We start from the raw sequence: 15,230 nt of genomic DNA on the forward strand, positions 1-15,230 counted from the left end.
CGCGCGACCTTTTCGCCCACCGCCATCTCTCGCACCCATCTCCCCCAGCTTTGCCCCTTGGCATAGCGCGCCATCTCTCTCGAGTGCACCTCATCTTTCCTGCGCTCTTCGCATCCTCGGCATCCCAGGCTGCATCCTCATACCTATTTCGGCTAGTCTCGACGCCGCAACCAGCTCAAACGAGCGCATGCAATCTGCGCATCACGGCCGAGAGAGCTAGCACTGCTCTAGTGCCTTCAATTTCCAACTTCTGCCCCACTTTGGGCGCGTCGTCCGCTCTCACATTCGTTCGCTTCGAGCTCGGTCCGGCATCGTGCAACAAACACCGCGCTCCGTCATATCCTCGCCCAAGTCGCCTCGGTCACGCCTCGTCAACGTCGTCGGCGCGCAATCACACATTGGCACCTACTTCAGCAGCGACTTGACATCGTAAAGTAGCGACACAGCCGGTCCTCTTCCTCCTCGGTCCTCGCGGCGGTGCCTGCTCCCACACGGCGCGCCGCCGTCGTCGTGTTGGACTTTGACGACATCGGTCTTGCGTCGCACATCGGCTGAGCGGCTGGCCGTCTACACCCCGACCGCCCATCATCATGACGGTGAGCCACCGCAAGAACAAGCCTACGCCCAAGTCCGAAGACGGCTCCACCACCGCCGCCGCCGAGCCGGGCGTTCGTTACCACTGCGATGCATGCGGCGCCGACATTACGCTCACGGTGCGCATCCGGTGTGCGGGCGGCTGCACCGACTTTGACCTGTGCGCATCGTGCTTCTGCTCCGGCGCGCAGCCGGGCAAGCACAAGGCGTGGCACGACTACCGCGTGGTCGAGCAGCACTCGTACCCCATCTTTTGCGACGACTGGGGCGCCGACGAGGAGCTGCTCCTCATCGACGGCTGCCAGACTTACGGCCTCGGCAACTGGGCCGACATTGCCGACCACATCGGCAACCGCACCAAGGAAGAGGTGCAGCAACACTACCTCAGCGTCTATGTCGAGGGCCGCGATGGCGGCGAAAAGGGCGATCAGCGAGCGCAGCAAGCGCTCGAGCGATACCAGCGAGTGGCGCTACCCGTGTTTGACCCGCTCGTAGACGACGAAGGCACGGGAAGCCGCGTGGCGTGCCAGCTCACCACGCAGGAGCCGCCCGTGGTGGGCCCCTCGATGGCGTTCACACCGTCGATATCGCAGGACGAGTTCCAGCGGCGCAAGCGGCGGCGCGTCGAGACGCTGCGCGAAGCCCAGGCGTCGTACTCGCCGCCCAAGTCGGCCAAGCCGCTGGTGAGTGCGCCCACCAACCACAGCGAGCTCGCCGGCTTCATGCCCGGCCGTCTGGAGTTTGAGCACGAGTACGAGCAGGACGCAGAACACCTGATCAAGGATATGGAGTTCGGCCGCGTGTACGATTTTGGCGGCGCCGACATGCCGTCGGAATGGGAGGCGCTGGGCAGCAAGGCGACGCAGGGCCACGCACGCATGGAGGCGAGCGGACGCGGAGGCCCCACCAGCAAAAAGGCCACCCAGAATGCCGAAGCCGATGCGGACAAGGAGGGCAACGCCGACGAAGACGCCGAAGAGCAGCAGCAGCAGCAGCAGCAGCAGCAGCAACAGCAAGCGGCGGCGGCGGATGCCAAGGACAAGGACAAAGACAAGGACAAGGACGCCGAGCCGGAGGACAAGCCGTTCGACTGGGACGAGGATCCGACGGACCTGTCTCTCAAGCTCACGGTGATCGACATGTACAACGAGCGGCTGGACCGACGACTGCGGCGCAAACACTTTATGTTTGAGCGCAATCTGGTCGACTACCGGCGCAACCAGGCGGCGGAGCGGCGGCGGCCCAAGGAGGAGCGCGAGCTGCTCTCGAGGACCAAGCACTTTGCGCAGATGCAGACGGCGCTCGACTACGAGGACTTCCTCAACGGGCTGTGCTACGAGGAGGCGCTGCGCAAGGCGGCGGCGCAGCTGCAGCACTACCGCAAGATGGGCATCCTCACGCTCGAAGACGCCAGCACGTACGAGCGCGAAAAGACCGAACGCGCACGCAAGGCCGCCGAGCTCGCAGCGGGCGGTCTCGCCGCCTTCCCGGCGTCCGGTGCGGCAGCGACGCCCGTGGCGGCATCGGCGCGGCCCAGGATCGACGCGGCGCGCGCACGACAGCGCGAGACGAGCACGCCGACGCCGCACGACGACACCGCCACGACAGCAGCAGCGGCAGCGGCAGCGGCAGCAGCAGGCGCGAGTGGCGGAGCTGCGGCGAACGGCAAGGAGGGCAAGAAGGACAAGGGCGACAAGGACAAGGAGGGCAAGGCCAAGAAGGCGGGCAGCGGCGCCAATGGGAGCGACGAGCCCAAGACGCCGCGCAAGCCGCCGCAGCCGCTGAACCTGGCCAAGGCGCCGTCGCTGAACCTGCTGACGCCGGCCGAGGTGCAGCTGTGCTCTGCGCTGCGCATCCTGCCGCAGCCGTTCCTGGTGATCAAGTCGACGCTGATCGCCGAGTTTATCGCGCGCGGCGGCAAGCTCACGCGCCGCGAGTGCCGCGCGCTCATCAAGATCGACGTGAACAAGCTGGGCAAGGTGTGGGACTTTTTCAGCGAGATGGGCTACTTTGACGCGGCGCGCGACGCGGGCTGGACGGGTGGGATCGGATCGCCGCCACGCAGCCGCGACAAGCTGGTCAAGAAGCCCGAGTGGCTGGATGGGAGCATGGCCATGTCGGCGAGCTACTCGTTTGCCGCCACGGCGTCCGGGGTGAATGGCGTGGTTGGCAACGGCAAGGCGAGCGGCGTCAATGGGGTGCCGACGAGCAATGGAGGCGGATTGTTTGATCTGGCGCACGCCAGCCCTGGAGTGACGTCGGCACAGCAGCACCAGGCGCAGCTGCATCACAATGCACGCGGTGCGCCGCTCGTCGCTTCGCCTGCGCTGGGCACGGGAGGCGGCGATGCACCGCAGAGTCCGAGCAAGCAGGAAAAGTATCGTCCGACTGCAGCCGTATAAGCAGCTCAGCGCCATTGTATTGTAGCCGCAATGTGTAGTCGTACTTGGCTCGAGGCGGAGTGTGTGTGTGTGTAAGTTACATTTGACATGGCTCGTGGGTGCGGAGGATGGCCTCCACTTTCACGCATGGCAGCGGGGAGGCGGGATTTTCAGGCACATCCCCCCAGGCGCGCTCCATTCGAACAAGGCCTTGAGAGAGAGAGGCGCGTGGGGAGACGAACCCTTTTTTGGGGGGCCGACTTGGCGCGAGCCGAGGCGAGGGCGAGGCGATATCAGCCTACTTATGACTTGCCATCCGCTCTGTCGTTGCTGGCTGCCACCATCTGCGCTCGCCATCTACCGTGCTGCTGCTTTCGCCATGGCGCCTATCCGGATTCCATCTGGCAGCTACACCTCGTCGCCATCGGCTGCCGGCGCAAGCACCGCGCCTCCATCGTCGGGGTGGGACTACATCCTCAAGTTTATCCTCATCGGCGACTCGTCCGTGGGCAAGTCGTCGCTGCTCGTGCGTCTGACGGACGACCGGTTCCTTGCCGATCCGGATCCCACCATCGGCGTCGAGTTTGGCTCGCATCTCATCCGCCTCGACAATGGCGAGACCGTCAAGGTGCAGGTGTGGGATACGGCGGGGTCGGAGTCGTTCCGCTCCATCACGCGATCCTACTACCGCGGCGCAGCAGGCGCGCTGCTCGTGTACGACATTACGCACCGTCCGAGCTTCCTCAACGTCAAAGGGTGGCTTGAAGATGTGCGATCGCATGCCGAGGACAAGGTGAGCATCGTGCTGGTTGGAAACATGTACGATCTGGTCGAGCACGAAGACGACGTACCCACAGATGGGGGTGCGACTTCACAAGACGAGGCAGCGCAGGATACGCGCAGGGCAAGGATCGATCGCAGACGGAGCAAGGGCAAGAAGCGCGAGGTGAGCACGGCCGAGGCACGACAGTTTGCGCAGGAGCATGGATTGTTGTTCGTAGAAGCGAGTGCCAAGACGGGGCACAATGTGCACGAGGCATTTGCACAGGCGGCACGCGATATCCACAGCAAGTTCTCGACGCCCGAAGCCGAGGCGGATGGCACACCGGGGGTGGCGGCAAAGTACGATGGTGGTACGTTGGGTAAGCGTTCGCGCATGCGTGTAAGGGCTGCAGGCCGCACTTCCGGCACCGTCGCACTCGAACCATCCGAGCCAGCACAAACCACACGCTCAGCAAGCGGATTCTCCATCCGCTCACTCAGCTCGTCCGCACCAGCGTCGGGCGAGCAACAGTCGGATCGAGCCCCAAGCGAGTGCTGCATCATAGCCTAACTCGTTTCAATGCAAACGTTTCCACAACGAATGGGTTGAGAGAGGAAGAGGGGTTTGGGGATTGCTACTTTTTGCGAATGCGTAGGAGCTGTGTGCCCTGTCTACGGTATTCCACTGTGCGCACGGGATCGTCGTCGGTGACGTCGGCAAAGACGAACTTCTTGCGCAGCAGGCCAAAGAATCGCTTGTCTGCCTTGCGACGTTTCTGGTAGCAAAACAAAATCTCGGTCTGACTCGTCGACAGTGCTTGCATGGTATCGATGAGCGGCTGGAAGGCCACTTCCAAATACACGCAGTCTGCCAGCAGCAGCACGTCTGGTGCGGGGATCGAAGCGGGGATGGGCGAGCCCCAATCGAGTTCTGCCACCACCAACTCGCCTCGTCCATCCGCGGCGCACGCGGTGGTGGCCGAGGTGGTGGGGAAGTTGAGTGCGAGGTTATCGCGCATGAGTGCAAGCATTGCATCTTGATCCGTCACGTATACCTTTGCTTGCAGCTGCATGGCATGCACGAGAAAGCCCACCAGTCCCGTCCCCGACCCCAGCTCGAGCACCGTCTTTCCCCTCCAATCCCAACCGTGGTTGTTGAAATCTTCCTGCTGCTCTTGCTGCTGCGCTCCGGCTGCTGCGGCGGGTGACGAGTACTTGGCAGCAATGTACGCTCCAAGCACCTCGGCAGCAGGCCAAATCTTCCCCCCGCACCCCGTAGTCATGTCGAGCTTCAGATGCACATCCCAATATCCCGCCTCGCTTTCATCGGTGCCCGACGAATCGAGCAGTTGCGGCCGCCGCGCAAGATCGCAAAAGTAGCGAATGGTGGTCCGCTGGTCGATGATGCTTTCGAGTTGGGTGGGCACGATGCTGTAGTCGCTGCTGCTCGGCAGATCGCGAATGTCGCTGGTGTCGACAGGGCCCGGTGTGGAGTCGTCGACAGCGAGAAAGTGGCGCAGCGGGTCGGCAAGGTCGAGCGCCTCTTGGCGCTCCAGCTCGGCGCGCACGTCGTGCGAAGCGCTCGTGTCCACTGCTGCCGCCATCCTTGTCGATGCCTGCTCCGTGTAGAGAAGAGATGCAGGTGGCGAGGAAAAAGAGGTGCCCCGCGCCGCCCTCGGATTCTTCTTTTCGGCATGAGCTCTCCACCACCACCAGTCCAGACCCTGAAAAGGTGAGCTTGATTGCTAAAGTTGGCACTACGCCTTTTTGGGCCGATAATGTCGTGTTAGGGCACATCATTTGTTGTGAGTCGAAAAAGCGAATGTGGAGGATGGTCGAGCTTGTCGCAGTCGATGGCTCGATGTAGGATGACTTCATTCGCAGCATGGCCAGCAACCCAAGGGCCATGGAGAGGCTTCGGCTTCATGCCGCCGTGGCTGGGTGTGCGGTCCGAGCATCTGACCACGATCGGGGCCAGTCTAGAAATCCGCGCAACCGTCCAATCTTGACTTGTCTTTTGCATCCATCACCTCTTGCTCCCGCACCACCTAGACAGCTAGAGCCGAGCAACATGCGATCTCTTTTCACCCCATCCACGGCCACAGCGATGCGCGTCAGCCTGTTGCGCGCGCCCCGCAGCACCCCATCCGGCAACCGCTTGCTGTCCACCACGCGCGTGCGACTAGACGACCAGTCCCGTGCCAAAGGCGAAAGCGTAAGTGCCGCGCTGCTTCGAATCGCAGTCGAGTTGCGCATCTGACCCACTCTTTCTAATCGAACGCATTGCCACAGCTCAAGCAGGTGGTCAACCGACCCGAGATCACGCCGCTCTTCCTCTTCACCGGCGGCATCGTCTGCCTCGCGCTGTTCTTTGGCTCGCGCCACCTCATCAAGGACAAGGAGCTGCGTCTGGACCATGCGCAGCAGAACCGGCTCAAGACGCAGACCGAGCAGCTCGACTTTGACGCCATGAAACACGTCGCCGAAGACCCCGAGGGCAAACTCACCAAACAGGCCATCGACGAGGAGCGTGAGCGATCCAAGCGCCTCGAACAGATCAAACAGGAGAAACAAGACAAGGCCAACAAGAAACTCTGAACCAAAGAAAGACAATACAAATACATGATCCACGCAGCGCGCGCCTAGGGAAGCGTCGGATGGCGGCTCGAATCCAGGCTGTACACGATCCCCTGCACACAGCGCCAAAAGATGCAGGAGAAAGAAGAGAGAATGGGGTCAGCCATGTCACGACGACGCAGAGAACCAGGAGCAGAGTAAAGCAAGACGCACGTTGTTGCTCGCCTTGACCACGTGTTTGGCGGCGACGAGCGCGATGAGCGTCTTGTTGATCTTGGCCTGCGACATTTCCGGATTCTTGACGATCTCGGCGATGCGCAGCCCCTTGGGACCCGCGGCGATGAGCGCCATGCATACGTGCTTGGCCATCGCGTTCTGCTTCGGATCGTTGCCCCCGCCGCGGTACTCGAGCGGCAGCGTCTCGATGATCTCGTCCGTATACGCCTCGCGCTTCTTCTTTTGCGCCAGCGTCATCTTGGGCTTAGCTCCCGCTGCAGCAGGCGCAGCAGGCTTTTTGGCGGCTGCTGTCGCTGTGGCGGGTTTCTTGAGTGCCGACTTGAGTGCCGGTTTGGCGGCTGGTGCATTGGCGGTCACGAGGGGCGCCGCGTCGGTGCGGTAGATGCTCTCGTCGTCGGTGGTGACGTAGGTCTGGTCGGCAGCCGGATTGACCGTCTCACCCGCACCCCCCGCATATCCCTGAGCGGAGAGCGCCAGATCGAGGTCGTGCTGCGCCGCATACTGCTGCGCCTGCTGCGCGATGCGCTTCTCGGCGCGCTCAAAGTTGTCCGCCAGCGGCGCCTCGGGCCACTCGACGCAGTAGGCGTTCATCTTGAGGCCGTACATGTACATGGCAAAGTTCTCGTTGAAGCTGTGCAGGCTGTCGTGCACCGCCTCGATGCTCTCGAGGTTGAGCTTGAGCACGCCCACCTCCTCGGCCAGGTCGCTCATCGCGCCCTGCAGAAACGAGAGCGGCGTGGAGCCGGTGCCGAGCTGCTTGGACGCCGAGTGCGAGAGCGCGTTGAGCGAGCCGCGCGAGATGCGCCGCAGCGGCGTGGTGGGCGTCGGCCCGGACGCTTGTCTGGATCGAGACATGTTGGATTCAGAGGCGGCGGTGGTGGTGGTGGTGGTGGTGGTGGTGGTGGTGGTGGTGGTGGTGGTGGTGGTTAAGCAGCACGAGCTGCACTGCGCCAACACCGACTCGCACTGCGCGCGTCGCGATCCACGTGATGCCAAAATTGAAAGTGTTGCTCTCCCGTCCAACACACGCGCGCCGGCTCTGACAGTGTTTGAGGCATCGATCTCACATTTGCCCAAATTCGCAATTCGCCTCCACTTGCCCACCTCTCTCGGGCCAACGTCGACCCTTCCAACCAACCTCGAACACGACGATATCCCATCCAACGCAGCTCGTGCCCATGTGATCCCCGGAATGTCGGCCCTGCCTCATCCACCGCCAACACCATCGCCATGAGTGCGACTGCGAGCGAGCTGAGCGCCGGTGCGCCTTTGGCGTGCGCCTCGGACGCCGCGAGCTTTCCTTTCGACCGCCTGCCAGACGAGCTACAGTCGCTCGTCATCGCCTTTGCGCTCGCGCATGTTCAGAACAGCCCCGCGTCGGGAAGCGTCGCCGATGTTCTGTGTGCCAACTCGTTCTTCCGCCGCACGGGCGTGCGCCACCTGTACCAGCACCTCACGCTCACATCGCGCCTCTCGCTCTCGTGCGCGCTGTCCACGCTCGAGGCGCATCCGCACTATGCGCAGTACATCCGCGCACTCGACGTCTACTCGGCGCGCATCGACTGGAAGCAGGCCATGCGGCTTGCGCGACTCGTCTCGCGCGTCCAGACGAGCGCCGGCGAGGGGCAGCAACCGTGGTCGCGCGTGCGCAGCCTGCGTGTGCGCTTCCCCGGCGAGGCAGTGGCCGAGGCGGTCGAGTTCTTTACGCACTTTCAGCCACACCATCTCGAGTGGATCACGCAGTCGTGCTGGCTGCTCGCACCGCATCATTCGTTCCTGCGCGCGCTCACGCCCGTCGACGCGGGGCGGGCCGCTTGGAGCAGCAGACTCGTCTCGCTGCGTCTGGGCAACTTTTGCTACGACGTGGCGACGGCCAGGATGCTCAGCGAGCTGCCCAACCTCGCCAGCCTCACGCTGCTCGGTGGCGCCAACAAGACCCTCCAGCCCCAGACGCTCCGTACGCTGCTCACCACCGGAAACACGCGCGTCAATCTACGCACGCTGCGTGTAGCAGACTGTCCGATGCGCAGGCGCAACCTCATCGAGCTCGAGCTCGGAGTCAGCGTGCCCACGTGCAGCGCCGCCGACAACGACGACGTGGCAGCCGAGGCAGCAGGCGTGCGCTTTGCCGACTCGGCAGGCTGCGTCAAGTTCTGCCCGAGGTGCAGACTGCGCGCGCGCGAACGCATCATGGAACGCTATGCTGCTCACGCGGGGGTGGCTCAGGTTGAGAGCGAGCAGTGCCGCCATGACGGTACGGCTATTGCGGTGGCTGAGGCGGACCACAGCGCGGAGGAGCAGCCAGAGACGCACTTTTTGCAGCAGAGGGTGCTCGAGTCGCTGCGCTGGATTGCGTAGCTGTAGCACCGGTCAATGCCAGATACCCTGAGCCGACGTTTTCGTCTCCCACAGACACGAGTGTGTGCCATCCACGGCCCAGTACCAGAGACAACATCTGAGCCCAACACGGTGGAGCGGCGTTGAGGTCGGACCAAAGGGGTTGCAATTCCAAACCCCGCGGCGGCACGGACCCTTTTTCTTGCACCCCCCCCCCCCCCCCACTCCCATCACTTGCTTCTTCTCACCACCACCACCAACACCTCTCTCAACCCACGGCTGCGCTGTGTCGGCTGACCGAAAAATGGACCGGCTGCTCAACATGCAGACGGCGCTATCGCTGGGCTACGTGGGTGCGATGGTGCTCGCTGCCCACCTCGCTTCGCGCGCGCTCCTCGCGCCCACCGCCACGCGCAAGACGCGCCTCGTCTTCCTCTGGCTCGCCTTCGACGCCATCTGCCACCTCACGCTCGAGGGATCCTTCCTCTACCTCTCGGTGCGCGGGCGCACCGTCAACGCATCCCAATCGTTCTTTGGCTTCCTCTGGCAGGAGTACGCGGCAGCCGATGCACGATGGGGCACAGCAGACCCTACGCTCGTCTCCATGGAGTTCCTCACCGTGCTCGTCGCCGGTCCCATGGCGGGATACTGCGCTTGGCTCCTGGCAAAGGACGATCCGACGTACTATTATTGGGTCACCGTGCTTAGTGCAGGCGAGATCTATGGCGGATGGATGACGTTTGCACCCGAATGGCTGGCGGGAAGCGCACAGTTGGATACGAGCAACTGGCTGCTCCTCTGGCTCTACCTCGTGTTTATGAACGTCGTTTGGGTCGCACTGCCGCTCTGGCTCATGCTCGACAGTTATCTGTACATTGCAGCAAGGCTCAGGACGGAGCCGGCGCGGGTGACCAGGTCCAAGTCAACAAAGCCACAGCGGACTATGGTGGATGCACTCACTTCGGCGCGCGGCTTGTCGGGGTCGGCGTACACACTGCTGCTGGTGGGCGTGTTTTTGTACATGATGCCCGCATCCGTCAGTGCGTCCTCGACATCGCAGCCCGGCGGAGGCAAAGCGGCGTACGACCCTGCAGCGACCACAGTGGTGTACGAGCGCGCCGACTCGCTGGTGGACACGCTCAAGTCGGTGCTTGTGCCCATCTTTCTGCCGCTCTTCCTGATCCTCTTTTCCGTCACGGTCGGCGCGGTGCAGGTGGTGGATAGGGCGCTGCGCCGCGTGCGTCGCACCAACCGCACGCGCCGACGCAAGCTGCTCGCCGAACTGGGCATCGACGAGAAGGCGGAGCTCGCAGCGGACCAGCCGGCGCGCACGATCATCGGCTTCTTCCATCCGTACTGCAACGCGGGCGGGGGCGGCGAGCGCGTGCTGTACGAAGCGGTGGCGCTGCACCTCGCGCGCGACCCGCGCGCGGTGGTGGTCATCTACACGGGCGATTTCCCCGCGGCGTCCAAGCCGCAGATCCTCGCCAAGGCGTCGGCGCGCTTCGGCATCAGCCTCGACGCCGGCCGCGTGGCCATGGTGCCCCTCAAGCGGCGCTGGATGGTCGAGGAGGGTGCGTGGAAGAGCTGGACGCTGCTCGGGCAGAGTTACGGCTCGGTGTGGCTGGCGTTTGAGGCGCTCTCGCAGCTCGTGCCGGACGTGTATGTGGACACGATGGGCTATGCGTTTTCGTATGTGGCGCTCAAGCTCATCGATCGCAAAGTGCGCACGGGCGCCTACGTGCACTATCCCATCATCAGCACCGACATGCTGCGCCGCGTGAAGGACAGGCAGGCGGGCCATACCAACGACGCCGCTACCGCCAACAGCAAGCTGCGCTCGCGCGTCAAGCTCGTCTACTACCGCGTGTTTGCGCGGCTGTACAGCTGGGCGCTGCGCCACGCGGATGCGCTCGTCGCCAACGGCTCCTGGACCCAGGCCCACCTTAAGACGCTGCTCGGCCCCAAACACAACGTGCATGTCGTCTATCCTCCTTGCGATACCGAGGAGCTGACCAAGTTTGCGCTCGAACCAAGGGCGGAGCCACGCACGATTGTGAGTCTGGCGCAGTTTCGGCCGGAAAAGGAGCATCCGACGCAGCTGCGCGTGCTCAAAGCGCTCTACGACCGCGAGCCGCAGCTGTTCTCGGGCGACGCGGCGGTGAAGCTCGTCATGATGGGTTCGTCGCGCAACGAGGCGGACGAGGCGCGCATCGAGATGCTGCGCGGTCTGGCGAAGCAGCTGGGTGTCGATGCGCACGTGCAGTTTGTAGTCAATGCCGACTATCCGACGATCCTCAGCCACCTCTCGCGCGCAGGCGTCGGCTTGAGCACCATGAAGGACGAACACTTTGGCATCAACGTCGTCGAATTCATGGCTGCCGGCCTGCTTACGCTCAGCCATAGGTCGGCAGGACCCTGGCTGGACATCGCCACGCCGTCCATCAATCTGCCTGCGCAGCCAAATCAAGTTGGCAAGATGGAGGGCGTGGGTTGGCATGCACGCGACGTGGACGAGTACGCAGCGACACTGGCGCAAATCATGCACATGCTCGATGCAGACCCGCAGCGGATACAGCGCATTAGGGCAGATGCGCGCACAAGAGCAAAGACCATGTTCGGCAGAAAGGCGTTCGAGGACGCATGGTTGCAGCATCTGTGGTCCCCCCTGACCGCTGGCAAGGACAAGAGCAAGTCCGAGTAGCGGTAGTGAATAGCAAGCCCGAGTAGCGGTAGTGAATTGCGCGAACTAAGTTATATCATTGTGTGACCCCAGTGTCGACGTGTGCTTCGCTTGCGCAAAACGCAGCAATGAGATCGACAAAACGTCCGCAAGTGATGCTGTACATGAACGAGCTCAGCACCGCTCAAACACGCGGTACAGGTCCGGCAGGTTGGCGACCTGTACGACGACGTCGTTGGTGGCGCGGCTGGGCACGTAGCGCGCGCGCGACCTGGGCATGTTGTCAAACCAGAGGTGCTGCACTCTGCGGCGCGCCAGTTCGGTCTCGCGCTCGTGCTCGTCGGACGCCTGCCGTGCCTGTACTGCGTCTTCCTCGTCGCCCGCCCTCGATTGCGTCGACGTTGGAGGTGGCGGCGGTGGACACGGCACGCAGCTCCATGCGATCTGGTGCGCAAACGTGTCGAAGCACGCCTGCTCGTCCTGCCAGTCGACGCGGGTGGCGAGGCGGACGAGCAGCTGCGGCAAGCGCTCGAGCTCGATCGCACACGCGCCCTGCACGCCCGCCACGATCGCGCCGGGGAGCAGACTCGGCAGCGCTTTGAGCGTGCGCGCATCCGCGTCTACAGTAAACGAAAAGTACTCATGCAGCATCTCGGCATGGTCGAGGAGCACGCCGACGATCTTGTCGCGCACCGTCTCGGTGCTCGCCGTCGAGTCCTCGGGTACGCCGGCGGTGTTGTCGAGCGCAATGTCGACGAGCTCATCGAGCGAGAGAGGCGGATCCAGCTTGATCGCGACGAAACTGCCGAATTGGCGCAGCACGAGCTGGTAGGCAAACTCGCGAATCATGGCGTCGTGGTTGACGAGCAGCAGGCGCGTCTCGTGCTGGATCAGGCTGATGCCCTTGTGCAGATCGACGACGCCGACAAAGGTGTGGTTCTGTACCACCTCGGTGAGGTTGCGATGTTGCGCCTTGCCAATGTGGGCGCGCAGCTGGCGCACCGATGTGAGCGAGCAGTCCGAGTCGGTGACACGCACGCCAAGGCCTTGGCGCGCGCGTTTGGCCGCAGGAGCGCTGTAGCTGCTGCTGTCACGGTTGGAGGTACCAGCGTTTGCCTGATCGTCCGACGCCTCAGTCGGCAAGTCGGAATCGAAACTTTGGTGCAGATCTGAATCTAGCAGGCGCTTCTTGCCCGCCGCGGAGGTTGAAGCCGAAAACATGGAGTCGAGCGTTCGAGCCTTGGCGTCGACGCGTACGAGATGCTGTGGGTAGCCTTTCGACGATGAAATGGGACCTCCTGTTGTTCTTCGAGCCGCCGAGGCTGATGAGCTTGTGGTCGCCCTCCCGCTGTCACGGCTGCGCGTCGCTTCGCGCCCCGCATCAATGGGGTTGTGCGCATCGGCTTCGTCTGTTTGCGCAGGCGCGGGTGCGGGTACGCTTCGAGCAGCGACGTCGGCTGCGAGGACAGGGAGCACAGCCTGCGAAAAGGCAAACGTCCTGCTCGAATTGGCGCCCGCGAGCTTGTCCTGGGCAGCGCGGCAAATGTGCTCGACGATCTCGTCCTCGTTGAGGAAATGCACCTCCTTCTTGGTGGGGTGCACGTTGACGTCGACATTGGCCGGGTTGATGGAGAGTGATAGGTAGATCCACGGATGACCGCCCTTGGGGAGGAGGGTTGCGTAGAGCGCCTCGATGGAGCGCTTGAGCAGCGGACAGTCGACGAGGCGATTGTTGATGAAGCAAAGCAGCGTTGTGCGTTTGCTGCTCCAGTTGGCGCCGCTGATCCAGCCGTTGCACTGAAAGCCAAGGTTTGCGTCGTGTACATCTGTGAGCTCGACGAGTTCGCGCGACACGGCGTTGCCGTGGAGGATGCGGATAGTGTCGAGCGTGGTGTTGGTGGGCGACGAAGGAGTGTTGAGGTCGGTGGCGTTGGTGGCAGCCTTGCGACAGACAAAGCCGACGCCTCTGCCGCCGTAGTGCACGGCATACTTTGAGACGACGTCCAGAGCACGGTTGTACTCGTCTGCGGGGCTGCGTAGAGCCCTTCTGCGCTGTGGGACATTGTAGAAGAGATCCTCGGCGGTGATGAGAGTGCCGTCTGTGCCTGCGCATTGCCTCGGCTCGCTGCTCTGTCCGGGCTTAGGTGGGGCGAGAGCGCCATTGGCGTAATAGGCGCGGTAGGCACAGTCGTTGTCGCGAGTCTTTGTGACGACACTCATGGAAGCCGAGACGTAGCTGATGCTGGCGAGCGCCTCACCTCTGAAGCCAAAGGTGGCCATGCTGTCGAGGTCGGCAAAGTCGCGCAGCTTGGAGGTGGCGAAGCGCTCGCAGAGGAGAGGCAAGTCGGACGGCTGAACGCCGCAGCCGTTGTCCTGGATCTGGAGCATCTTGATGCCGCCTTCCTTGAGGGTGATGCGGATCAGAGTGGCGCCAGCATCGAGCGAGTTTTCGATGAGCTCCTTGAGCGCGTTGGCGGGGCGGTGGATGATCTCGCCGGCTGCGATGCGGTTGACAACATTCTCGTCGAGGCGGCGGATCGGCTTGTAGCGCGCCGCCTCGGCCTCGGGCGGCAGGTCCTGTTCGCGATCGTCGACCATTGTTATTGAGCTCCCAGACGATGGAGGGCGGAGGCGGGTGAGTCGACGAGCAAAGAGCAGCTCAGCGTTTGATGACGATGAGCATTCTGACACACCCGTCGGCCACGCCGATATCTCAAAGGGGCAGATTACTGTGGTGCTAAGCCGAAGCCGAAGCCAAGAAGGTGATGAAGTGAAGTGAAATGCCAAAGTCACACCTTTTTGGGCGCAGTCGAGTCGAGTCGAATCGAGTGGAAATGGGCGGGTGGAGTGTTGCTCTCTGCGCGTCAGCTCTTCTTCTGGCTTGGACTGAGCGTTTTGGCTTCGACGGCACGCGTCGCGTAAAGAGGCCCAACGAATCCAGCCTTGCTTCGAGTCCACCATCACTTCTCTGCTTGGCCCTCTCGCTCGGTCGACAAACCATTCAGCCCAATGTCGTCGCCATCATCTCCGCAATTGGTGGAGGAGGACCCCGCTCCTTCGGCAACCACTACGCACAAGGGTGTTTCCGTCTTCCCCGTCGCTCGCGTTCAGCGCATCATCAAAGCGGACCGCGACGTGGACATCTGCTCGAAAGAGGCGACGTTCCTCATCAGCATTGCCACCGAGATCTTCATCCGCAGACTCACCGACGAGGCGTACACAAACGCCAAGCTCGACAAGCGCAAGCACGTGTTCTACAAGGACCTTTCTCGAGCCGTTCAGCAGACTGAATCGCTCGAGTTCCTGCGCGATGCCATCCCAACCGCCATGCCCCTCTCCTCCGCCCTCGAAGCACGCCAAACGAAACTCGCCCAAAAGCAAACCGAGGAAAACATGATCCTAGAAGGCACCCTCCAGGACGAAGACGACCCAGAACCAGAAGCCGAAGCAGAACAAGACCCAGAATCGGAAGCTGAGCCACAAGACGATGACGACGTCCTAGACAGTCCTTCGCACCAACATGGTAACGACGACGACCAAGACCATATGGACCAAGAAGACGACGAGTAATAGCCGCACATCTCTACACTATCACCCTGTACAATATCCACAACTCGCATCTGCTCAAAAGCCTGGTTCTCCCATCCCTTTCGCGCGCA

General features: G+C 62.7%; 9 protein-coding genes across 9 annotated transcripts; 6 read left to right on the plus strand and 3 right to left on the minus strand.

Annotated features, from left to right (window-relative positions):
- Positions 1 to 590: 590 nt before the first annotated feature.
- PAN0_004c2140 (transcriptional adapter 2) lies at positions 591 to 2,996 on the plus strand (the record flags this gene model as incomplete). The annotated part of the gene is made up of 1 exon (XM_014802085.1): positions 591 to 2,996. The coding sequence occupies one exon, from the start codon at positions 591 to 593 to the stop codon at positions 2,994 to 2,996; it is 2,406 nt and encodes an 801-aa protein (XP_014657571.1).
- A 358-nt stretch (positions 2,997 to 3,354) lies between these two features.
- On the plus strand, positions 3,355 to 4,308 carry PAN0_004c2141 (rab family GTPase; the record flags this gene model as incomplete). Its single annotated transcript, XM_014802086.1, has 1 exon — positions 3,355 to 4,308. One exon carries the CDS (start codon positions 3,355 to 3,357, stop codon positions 4,306 to 4,308), a length of 954 nt encoding a protein of 317 aa, XP_014657572.1.
- Positions 4,309 to 4,372: 64 nt separating this feature from the next.
- PAN0_004d2142 (uncharacterized protein) lies at positions 4,373 to 5,341 on the minus strand (the record flags this gene model as incomplete). Its single annotated transcript, XM_014802087.1, has 1 exon — positions 4,373 to 5,341. The coding sequence occupies one exon, from the start codon at positions 5,339 to 5,341 to the stop codon at positions 4,373 to 4,375; it is 969 nt and encodes a 322-aa protein (XP_014657573.1).
- A 467-nt stretch (positions 5,342 to 5,808) lies between these two features.
- PAN0_004c2143 (uncharacterized protein) lies at positions 5,809 to 6,335 on the plus strand (the record flags this gene model as incomplete). Its single annotated transcript, XM_014802088.1, has 2 exons — positions 5,809 to 5,952; positions 6,030 to 6,335. 2 exons carry the CDS (start codon positions 5,809 to 5,811, stop codon positions 6,333 to 6,335), a joined length of 450 nt encoding a protein of 149 aa, XP_014657574.1.
- A 147-nt stretch (positions 6,336 to 6,482) lies between these two features.
- On the minus strand, positions 6,483 to 7,731 carry PAN0_004d2144 (DASH complex subunit DAM1; the record flags this gene model as incomplete). The annotated part of the gene is made up of 2 exons (XM_014802089.1): positions 6,483 to 7,517; positions 7,690 to 7,731. The coding sequence occupies 2 exons, from the start codon at positions 7,729 to 7,731 to the stop codon at positions 6,483 to 6,485; spliced, it is 1,077 nt and encodes a 358-aa protein (XP_014657575.1).
- A 50-nt stretch (positions 7,732 to 7,781) lies between these two features.
- PAN0_004c2145 (uncharacterized protein) lies at positions 7,782 to 8,909 on the plus strand (the record flags this gene model as incomplete). Its single annotated transcript, XM_014802090.1, has 1 exon — positions 7,782 to 8,909. The coding sequence occupies one exon, from the start codon at positions 7,782 to 7,784 to the stop codon at positions 8,907 to 8,909; it is 1,128 nt and encodes a 375-aa protein (XP_014657576.1).
- Positions 8,910 to 9,192: 283 nt separating this feature from the next.
- PAN0_004c2146 (glycosyltransferase family 4 protein) lies at positions 9,193 to 11,592 on the plus strand (the record flags this gene model as incomplete). Its single annotated transcript, XM_014802091.1, has 1 exon — positions 9,193 to 11,592. The coding sequence occupies one exon, from the start codon at positions 9,193 to 9,195 to the stop codon at positions 11,590 to 11,592; it is 2,400 nt and encodes a 799-aa protein (XP_014657577.1).
- Positions 11,593 to 11,745: 153 nt separating this feature from the next.
- On the minus strand, positions 11,746 to 14,169 carry PAN0_004d2147 (DNA binding protein; the record flags this gene model as incomplete). The annotated part of the gene is made up of 1 exon (XM_014802092.1): positions 11,746 to 14,169. The coding sequence occupies one exon, from the start codon at positions 14,167 to 14,169 to the stop codon at positions 11,746 to 11,748; it is 2,424 nt and encodes an 807-aa protein (XP_014657578.1).
- A 411-nt stretch (positions 14,170 to 14,580) lies between these two features.
- PAN0_004c2148 (histone-fold-containing protein) lies at positions 14,581 to 15,141 on the plus strand (the record flags this gene model as incomplete). Its single annotated transcript, XM_014802093.1, has 1 exon — positions 14,581 to 15,141. One exon carries the CDS (start codon positions 14,581 to 14,583, stop codon positions 15,139 to 15,141), a length of 561 nt encoding a protein of 186 aa, XP_014657579.1.
- Between the last annotated feature and the right edge of the window lie 89 nt (positions 15,142 to 15,230).

This window comes from Moesziomyces antarcticus (genome assembly GCF_000747765.1).
Source record: "Moesziomyces antarcticus DNA, scaffold: scaffold_v10004, strain JCM 10317, whole genome shotgun sequence".
NCBI lineage: Eukaryota > Fungi > Basidiomycota > Ustilaginomycetes > Ustilaginales > Ustilaginaceae > Moesziomyces > Moesziomyces antarcticus.